At 36.4% G+C, this 10,408-nt stretch overlaps 1 protein-coding gene across 1 annotated transcript in view; it reads left to right on the forward strand.

Moving 5' to 3' along the window:
* cdh23 (cadherin-related 23) overlaps positions 1-9,683 on the forward strand; it is a 373,711-nt gene extending 364,028 nt beyond the window's left edge. Inside the window, exons 61-69 of the mRNA XM_065296107.1 lie at positions 2,446-2,543; positions 2,631-2,751; positions 2,850-2,929; positions 4,372-4,412; positions 4,556-4,616; positions 7,745-7,874; positions 7,959-8,081; positions 8,401-8,511; positions 8,759-9,683. Coding sequence (XP_065152179.1) covers positions 2,446-2,543; positions 2,631-2,751; positions 2,850-2,929; positions 4,372-4,412; positions 4,556-4,616; positions 7,745-7,874; positions 7,959-8,081; positions 8,401-8,511; positions 8,759-9,094 — 1,101 coding nt within the window. The 3' untranslated portion in view covers positions 9,095-9,683. The remainder of the gene's footprint in view (positions 1-2,445; positions 2,544-2,630; positions 2,752-2,849; positions 2,930-4,371; positions 4,413-4,555; positions 4,617-7,744; positions 7,875-7,958; positions 8,082-8,400; positions 8,512-8,758) is intronic.
* Positions 9,684-10,408: the final 725 nt, after the last annotated feature.

Genomic DNA, 10,408 nt, shown 5'->3' on the forward strand with positions numbered 1-10,408 from the left:
ACGGGTCACGCGGTCAGTAAGCCCTCACCTGCCTGACTGATGTCACTATGGTACTTTGCTCCTCTCGCAAAAGTCTTGGAGATTTCCAACTGTCGTTGCTGGGCTGAAGTTTTATGCTTTACTAAAGGTATGTTTGGTGCTCCCAAGTCCGACAAACGCCACATGATAGTTAATCATCACAAGATGTGATTTTAGATAGTGGCTTTTCCTCGCTACGGTAGTCAGACATATAGGTCTAAAGCCGACCGCGCTAGCCTTCATAACTATAGTTGGCATGTTTGACCATTATAGTTTTAAATAATTATGCTATTATTATCAGTACCAACGCGCATTTTGTGCTGCCCGGTGACCTTCTTGCACCTGAATAATGTAATGCGCGTGGCTGTGAGATTTCCTTGCTCTTGAGATTTTGTTATTCGCGCAGTGAGTTGGTACAGTTCCATGGCATGCAATAAATATCAGAGCACCTGGGCATGACGCGCTTAAATTAATGGCTTCATGTTTAAGAAGATTACGCCCGAGATAGTAGGCTCTTGTGTGTATTTAAGTACTGAAACTAATTAAATAACAATTATAAGACATGCGCACATAATAAACCCATATATATGTTTAATGCACCGTCCCTCCCCCTTGTGCGGAAAGCAGTTTTTTCTCTAGAACCCTTGAACACAGGATGGAAGACAGTAAATTATGATTAACAATGAATTTTGTGTATAGTTCATATCATTCACCATATGACTTCTGTAACTTTCACCAGCAAAATAAAGAAAATATAAAAAAGTGCGGTGATGACGATGATGAACTCAGCACCGGGGTTGGCATCTCATTACTGCGGTGATGCGGTGACGCGGTTATCGTCACAGCCCTACTTTTAACTCTTTCCCCGCCATCTCACTGGCTATAAATGTTTTTTCTAAGAGATTCCAAAACAAAAAAAAAAATCTCTTAGAAAAAGCATTTATAGCCAGTGAGATTTCTAAACACAGTTCTAAACAATATTTGAAAGCGCACACTGCAAATTTTCAAAAAAAAAATAAAAAATTCTTAGAATTTTTGTCTTGTCTTCAATAAAAATATACCAAGCCCCTAAGGTGACATTGGAGTAAAAAAAATCAAAAGTTTAGTTTCATGTGCTCACGTGAAACTTTCATGTGCTCATGCAAAACCTTCATGTGCAGAATTTTTTTTAAGTTTAGTTTTGCGTGCTCGCGTGAAACTATCGCGCGCGCCCGTGAAACTTTCGCTTTCACGTGTGCGCGCGATAGTTTCAGGTGAGCACAAGATAGCTTCACGCGAGCACGCGAAACTAAACTTTAAAAAAAAATTCTGCACATGAAAGTTTCACGTGAGCACATGAAAATAAACTTTATTTAATTTTTTCCCCATGTCCCCTTAGGGGCTCCGTAAAAATATCTAAAATGACCCAAGAAAGAAAGTCATTTTTTTGCAGTGTACATTTGGTAAAATGTTTTTTTTTTTTAGTTTTGGAATCTCTTAGAAAAAGCATTTATAGCCAGTGAGATGGCGGGGAAAGAGTTAAAAGTAAACAATATTTGAAAGCGCACACTGCAAATTTTCAAAAAAAAAAAAAATTCTTAGTATTTTTGTCTCGGCTTCACTAAAAAAATGACCCAAGAAAATAAGTCTAGTTTTTAGACCAAAAATATCAAATTGAAGTGATTTTGTGCATAAAACAAGCAAAAAAATCTGCCAATTTTTCTTGAATTTTGTGTTTAAAAGAATGTTAAAGATTTCTTTTGCTTAACCCATTGGCAGATTATTTTTTTTTTGCTTGTTTTATGCACAAAATTACTAAAATTTTATATTTTTGGTTTAAAAACTAGACTTATTTTCTTGGGTCATTTTTTTCTGAAGACGAGACAAAAATACTAAGAATTATTTTATTTTTTTTTGAAAATTTGCAGTGTGCGCTTTCAAATATTGTTTACTTTTAACTCTTTCCCCACCATCGACGAGTTATCTTGTCAATTAAGAGAGAACATTTCCATGAAAAACGTGTTCCTGATAAGTTTTTATGGGGGTCTGTAATACCCAATGTATAAAAAAAATTAAGAATTTTTACAAAATTAATTTTACACTCCGTGTATGTTTTGATAATCGTTCTGAATGTGATCTCAAAATTCTTTCCCAAAAATGCAATTATTTCAGCTTTTTGCTAAAGATTATGTATTTTTTGATGAAAAGTACCCATATTTAAGAGTTTATAAGCAGAGAAAAACATAGATAGGATGAAACGTTTTTTTTCCCCCTTTTGTTTGTTTGTTTGTTTGTTAATTGTTAGTTTTAAAGCAGGGTCTGTTCTTTCATTTGATATATTTGTATGTTTATATATCACAAAAAAATGCTGCCTTGCAACTTTAAAAAAAAGGTTAATTTACTATTAGTCACTATGAGTGAATCAAATGTTTTTTTTTTTTCTCGTAGTTTCATGTTGATAAAAAAGGAAGGGTTAACTTCGCTCAAACCGATGTTCTGATTCATGTGGTGAACAAGCAGACCAACCGTATTCTGGATGTGGAGAAGTAAGTGATGTATCGATCATAAAAATAAACCAACCTGTGAACATCGATTCATTTGTTGTTTTAATTATCATTTTTTTCGATGGTCAGAGTGATTCAGATGATCGATGAGAATAAGGAGCAGCTGAGGAATCTGTTCAGAAACTACAACGTGTTGGACGTTCAACCTGCCGTGACTGCACGCGCACCTGATGACCTCACCACATTACAGGTGTGTGTGTGTGTGTGTGTTTGTGTGTATTTCAGCGTAAATTCAATAAAACGCATTGTATGATATGAACACACTGCATGATGGTCTCTCTCTTTCAGATGGCCATTATCATTCTGGCAGTTTTACTCTTCCTTGCAGCCGTGTTGTTTTTCCTGATGAACTGGTATTACCGCACAGTGTGAGTGTTTCAGTACCTGTTTTGATTTACTTAGTTTGTGGTAAAAAAAAACTTTAACTTGATTTAAATAGATTGGGGTGAGTATATTATGTGAACCTGTCTGCAATCCAGGCTAAAGTCTCATAATCTAAATATAAGATGAGGAGCATAAGTTTGATTTCATTCATTGAATTCATGTTGATTTTAATCTTTGACATGACCTTAGTCAGTCAGTATTAAAGATATCAAGGTTAAATTTTTACTGAATGTTCTTTACATTATGGAAGATGATTTTATGTAGAAAACAGTAAATGACTTTAACTGGGTTTTTAAAGATTTTATGAATGAACTGTGTTTAGAAATCTCACTGGCTATAAATGCTTTTTCTAAGAGATTCCAAAACCAAAAAAAAAAAAAAAAAATTACCAAATGTACACTGCAAAAAAATGACTTTCTTACTTAGTATTTTTGTCTTGTTTTTAGTGAAAATATAATAAAATAAACGAATTCTTGAAATACGTTTCTTTTTTTCATAAACACTTAATTCAAGAAAAAATTTATCAGATTTTTTTTCTTGTTTTAAGCACAAATTCGCTTACATTTTGTCTAAAAACTAGACTTATTTTCTTAGGTTATTTTGCTCATCAAGAAAATATATCTTGATTTAAGAATTTTTAGAAATTTTTACTGAAAACAAGTCAAAAATAATAAGAAATTTTTTTCTTGGAAATTATTTTTTGCAGTGTAGCATTACAATGTGCTAACAAACACATTTAGATTTTGGGTAAAATTTAGGGATGCTCCGATCGATCGGCCGTAGATCTGTCCATCATCGCATTAAATGACTCAATCGGTACTTGCTAAATTTGCCGATTTCATAAACCGATCTTTTTATTTACTTTTGTCATCATAGGGCTCCTGAATTAAACAATAATATACCAAATTACTGCAAGTAATATAACAAAGGCAACATCTGTGGTATTACTTTATCTAGGAAAAAACATTAACAGTTACAGTCATCAAAGAACTTGCATATCAGCTTGAAGAATCAGTATCGGGCATTGGTATCAGCCGATCATGAAGACAACAAATTAGTACTTGATATCGGCTGCAAAAATCCTGATCGGAGCATCCCTAGTAAAATTAACCAGTCAGTCAGTGGCCGAGGGCGGAGCTTTGTTAGTGTGACATCACATTAACAAAAGAACCAAAACAGCATGTCTAATGAGACTGCTTTGGTTTAATAGGGGTTAAAAAGAAGGAGAGGGTGGATTTTTTTTCATTGTAGGGTTGTTGTGTTCACACACTGCCAATACACATTTATCTCCAAACATTTATGTATGATTTTGCATAATATGTGCCCTTTAAGAAGATCATAATTGAGGAAGTATTAACTTCCTTATGAAATGCATAACTTTGACCATATTCTGGTAAACATTTGTTTGCATGTTTGTTTTTTACAGCCACAAGAGGAAGTTAAAGGCAATTGTTGCCGGCTCCACAGGTAAGCTGATGAGAACATCTGATTCCTCAGTGAGCAGGATATGCAGACGAGTTTCACAGAAACCAAAAATTTAAACAAATTTGGCTTTGTGTTTGTGTCATTGCCATGACAGCATGTTTGGTCTTTTTTCACTCTCTCTGCAGGAAATCAGGGGATGATGGATATTCTGGATATGCCCAACACTAACAAATACACATTCGAAGGGTGAGAGATACAAATAGATACACACAAATGGACACACATCTGTTTGTAGTTATATTGTGTTGACAGTGTGATTTCCTTATTGAAACACTCTACACTGTCAGTCAAAGGGAAAAAAAAAAGTAACAGGGGCAGTACCCTTTCAAAAAGTTAACAGTTCGTATTAAACAATTCGTATTAGTACCTCAGAGGTACATACTGGTACCAAATGTGTACATATCTGTACCTAAATGGTAAATATTCGGTCCTTTTTAAAGGATACTGCCCCAGTCAGGTACAGACCATTTTTCTGACAGTCTGACAGACTCCAGGTATGTAATGAGTTGCACGGATATTAATAATAATAATAATAATAATAATAATTCCTTACATTTATTTAGCGCTTTTCTAAGTACTCAAAGCGCTTTACATATGAACAGGGGAATCTCCTCAACCACCACCAATGTGCAGCATCCACCTGGATGATGCGACGGCAGCCATATTGCGCCAGAACGCTCAACACACACCAGCTTACTAGTGGAGAGGAGACAGAGTGATGTAGCCAATTAGTATGAGGGATGATTAGTAGGCCAATGGGCAAGTTTGGCCAGGATGCCGGGGCACACCCCTACTCTTTTTCGAAGGACATCCTGGGATTTTTAATGACCACAGAGAGTCAGGACCTCGGTTTAACATCTCATCCGAAGGACAGTGCTTTTTTTGACAGTATAGTGTCCCCATCACTATACTGGGGTGTTAGGACCCACACAGACCACAGGGTGAGCACCCCCTGCTGGTCTCACTAACAGCACTACCAGCAGCAACCTGGCTTTCCCAAGTGGTCTCCCATCCAAGTACTGACCAGGCTCAGCCCTGCTTAGCTTCAGTGGGCAAGCTGTCTTGGGCTACAGGGTGATATGGCTGCTAACTCATTTGTTTAAGTTTATTTTTACACACACTGTTCATTTGCATATGATTGCAAGACTTTAGACTGCAGAAAAACAACTAGAAAATAAAAAGCTTCAACAACAGGTTAGAAGGTTGGTGAGGCAGTGTTTCATCATCAGTTCTTCAGCATCGTTCTGTTTAAACCATCACAGATTGACTAATATGGTTGGGTCTTGCCACAGTGGTATAGTAAAATTACACTGCAAAAAATGACTTTCTTACTTAGTATTTTTGTCTTGTTTTCAGGACAAATATCTAACAATTCTTAAATCAAGATGCATTTTCTTGAGGTGCAAAACGACCCAAGAAAATAAGTCTAGTTTTTAGACCAAATATATCGAATTTAAAGGTGCAATGTGTAATTTTTTGAAAGATCTCTTGACAGAAATGCAAAATAATATTCAAAACTATATCATCAGGGGTGTATAAAGACCTTCCATAATAAACCGTTATGTGTTTATTACCTTAGAATGAGACGTTTTTATCGACATACACCAAGGGTATGTAGGTCCCCTTACATGGAAGTTGCCATTTTGTGCCGCCGTGTTTCTACAGAAGCCCTTAACGGACAAACTTTTTTTACTAAGTTCTCTCTGACGATGACATGTTTGTCCGGTGGTAGCTACCGTAGATTCTCTATGTGTTTCAAAAGCGAGGGGTGAGCAGTGGACTGAGCCATTGGTTGCAGTTCGCAACCTCACCACTAGATGTCGCTAAAATTTAAGTGATTTTGTCCATAAAACAAGCAAAAAAATTGAACATTTTTCTTACACTGCAAAAAATGATTTAAGAAAAAAGTTCTTAGTATTTTTGTCTTGTTTTCAGTAAAAGTATCTAAAAATTCTTAAATTAAGATACTTCTTCTTGATGAGCCAAGAAAATAAGTATATTTATTAAACTAAAAATATCACATTTAAGTGATTTTGTGCATAAAACAAGCAAAAAAATCTGCCAATGGTGTAAGCAAGAAAATTTTGAACATTTTTCTTAAACACTAAATTCAAGAAAAATTGGCTTACCCCATTGGCAGATTTTTTTGCTTGTTTTATGCACAAAATCACTTAAATTTCAAATTTTGGATCTAAAGTCTATACTTATTTTCTTAGTTAATTTTGCTCATCAAGAAAAAGCATCTTAATTTAAGAGTTTTTAGATATTTTTACAGAAAACAAGACAAAAATACTAAGAATTTTTTTCTTGAAAATAATTTTTTGCAGTGTAAACACTAAATTCAAGAAAAAGTGCTTACCCAATTGGCAGATTTTTTTGCTTGTTTTATGCACAAAGTCTATTAAATTTGATATTTTTGGTTTAAAAACTAGACGTATTTTCAAAGGTCGTTTTGCGCATCAAGAAAAAGCATCTTAATTTAAGAAATTTTAGATGTTTGTACTGAAAACAAGACAAAATACCAAGAAAGAAAGTTTTTTTTGCAAAAAAAGCCATTGGTAGGTTGAGTTTTATTAAATGTTTAATGACACTGAAGAGTGTTCGGCCAAAAGACTTTGAAAATAGTAACACACGTACAGAAAATTACTCTGCAAATAAATGCAATTTTCAAACAGAGATGGTGCTAGAGAGGCAAAAGGTACAGATTGCAGCTTTAAAAAACATTTAACTTTTTCCCCGCCATTGACGAGTTATCTTTTCAATTAAGAGAAAAGGCTTCCCTGCCAATGACAAGTTTTTATGGCAATCCATATTTCCGCTATTATCCCCTAGATGACGCTCTTACCCAACTTATAAAACACTGAAGCATCCACTGATCCAAAAACAGTAAAAACTCTGTGTATGTTTTGATCATCGCTCTGAATCTGACCTCTAACAAAAATCATTTACAAAATTGCAATTATCTCAGCTTTTTGCTCAAAATGTGATATTTTTGAAGAAACCTACCCATATTTGAGAAGTGATAAAAGAATAAAAGAAGATAGGATGAAAGGTTTTTTGGAAAGCAGAGGGTCTGTTCTTTTATTTGAAATATTGTATGTTTATATGTTTATATATCTAAAGAAGAACATCTTCTGGAAGGCATAAACTTTTATAAAAATCATAAAAATGCTGACGCTGGCTGGCACCTTTTTATAGCGCTGGCAGGGAAAGAGTTAAATGTTACAAAACAGTGTTGGTTATTGTCTAGCATATATCAGCCCAATGGTACGCTTTACTAAACGATTTCTCTTGCTGTGTTTGTGTGTTTGTAGAGCGAATCCGGTGTGGCTGGATCCTTTCTGCAGGAATCTGGAGTTAGCCGCACAGGCAGATCACGAGGACGACCTTCCTGAAGATCTGAGTGACATCACAGACCTGTGGAACAGCCCAGCTCGCACACATGTAATACACACAAATCATGCAAGGACATCACAAGAATCTAGTGACATCATCTTTTACTTACCTTGATATCTTACCCGTCCATAGGGTACATTCGGTCGTGAGCCTCAGGCCTCCAAACCAGAAGATGACCGATATCTTCGAGCTGCTATTCAGGAGTACGACAACATTTCCAAGCTGGGACAAATTATGAGAGAGGGGCCGATAAAGGTGAGAACGTTCACTGCCTAGACATCAAGGTTGAAAAAAAAAAGGAAAACGGGTATCTTGAATAGAAAATACTTAGCAGATGGGATCGGTTTTTATAGGCGATACACAACAGATTTGTTCATGGTAAAGTTTAGGTGTTAATTAACATAAGACGACTTCATAAAAGAAGAAATTCACAATTACTTGTGGTGCTATGTTGTTCAAATCAAGACCTACTGAGATTTTGGGAAACTGATATGTATTGTGAAGTGAGATCATGTTCATGCTACAAGATTTGGTATATAAGACATCACTTGACCAATCCTGCCATCCAATCAAGGGCTCGCTGCTCAACGTGGTCCTAGATGACTACATGAGACTCAAAAAGCTGTTTGCCGCTCGCCTGGTCACCAAGTCAACCAGCCAGGGTGACCGATCATCAGTCACAGAGGTGGGCCATGTGACCGGGTGCTGTGTTTGCTCTTCCTCTACGCCCCTCTTCCTCAGCGAGTTTCTGTGTTCTCCAAACTGAGTCACGTTACCCTGCTGATGTTTCCTCAAGCTGCTTTCTTCACTGTTTCTCTTTTGGTGTGCCCTTCAAAAGTGCTGAGTTTTGTAATGATGATCTTTATTTTTTCTTCTCAACTCACGTCATCCATCCACCCATCATTTCATCCACCCACACTCTCCTCTCTCAGCTGATCCAGAGCGACATGGACGATGAAGACGACGAACGCATCGTTGGCGGTCGAGGGACCCTTCGCTTCAAGCACAAGCTCCCGATCGAGCTGAGAGGTCCTGACGGCGTCCACGCGGTCCACGGCAGCACAGGCACGCTTTTGACCTCCGACCTCAACAGCCTGCCTGAAGACGACCAACGGGCGCTGGCTCGCTCCCTCGAAGCATTGCACGCCGACGGCGGACTTTATGCGGAGCGGAACGCCCGAACCGAATCCGCGAAATCGACACCTTTACACAAGAACAAAGGCATCGATACTCTCTCTGAGAGTCCTTTGGAGATCACGGAGTTATGACTAGCAGAGGCCTCGCTGGTCTGAGAAAAGCGTGCACGTCGCTCCTGGCTCGGCATTCTTCACCGCTGTGTGGAGAGGAGGTCGGGTTTAGAAGAGCCAGGTGTGAACTCGAAGCGTCCAATGACATCAGAGGACTCATTTTGTGAGGGTTGTTTTGTAGAGACTCGACCACACACACACTGCAAAACATGAAGAAACGAATGCACGCTCAGACCAGTGGAAGGCCAACCACGGACTCTAGTTTTTATTTATTAGTTATCTTTTAATGTGCGCTAATGTGATGATGATGAATAATGAACAATTTAGCTGCTTTAAGAGTTGCTCTTCAGGGCTTTTCACACTACGAATAACCCTGGGTTAATGATTTTTTAAACCCTGGGTCAAGCAGCACTTTTAACTAAAAAGGTGGAGGGGGGTTAGAACTACTTTTATTTCTGTGCCAAGAGTCTTGGGTATAAAACAATGAGGTGCTATACTCATAAGGTGACTTGTTTAGTAACACAAGCAATCGTAAACCGAACTGAATCCTGCACTGCAAAAAATGATTTTCAAGAAAAAAAATTCTTAGTATTTTTGTTTTGTTTTCAGTAAAAATATCTAAAAATTCTTAAATTAAGATGCTTTTTCTTGAAGAGCAAAATGACCAAAGAAAATAAGTCTAGTTTTTAAACCAAAAATATCAAATTTAAGTGATTTTGTGCATAAAACAAGCAAAAAAATCTGCCAATGGGGTAAGCACATTTTTCTTGAATTTAGTGTTTAAGAAAAATTTTCAAGATTTTTTTTGCTTACCCCATTGGCAGATTTTTTTGTTGTTGCTTGTTTTATGCACAGAATCACTTAAATTTGATATTTTTGGTTTAAAAACTAGACTTATTTTCTTTGGTCATTTTGCTCTTCAAGAAAAAGCATCTTCATTTAAGAATTTTTAGATATTTTTACTAACAACAAGACAAAAATACTAAGTACTAAATACTATACTTTTTTTTGAAAATCATATTTTGCAGTGTGGCTCATTAAATATTCATGCACTTTTTTCTTGCCAGTTTCTTTGAATGCTGTTCAGTCTTAGCTTTTGAGGGAAATGCAGAATGCTTAAAAATTACATTTGGGTTTTTTATGGCTGATGCTGATATTGAGAAAGCAGTGTGGGCGGTATAACACAAATGTAATTACATCAAATGTGATGGGAGATAAACGGTGAGCACTGCAAAAAATGACTTTCTTACTTAGTATTTTTGTTTTGTTTTCAGTAGAAATATTCAAAAATTCTTTAAGATGCTTTTTCTTCATTAACAAAATGACCTAAGAAAA

Source organism: Paramisgurnus dabryanus, chromosome 20 (genome assembly GCF_030506205.2).
Source record: "Paramisgurnus dabryanus chromosome 20, PD_genome_1.1, whole genome shotgun sequence".
NCBI classification, from domain to species: domain Eukaryota; kingdom Metazoa; phylum Chordata; class Actinopteri; order Cypriniformes; family Cobitidae; genus Paramisgurnus; species Paramisgurnus dabryanus.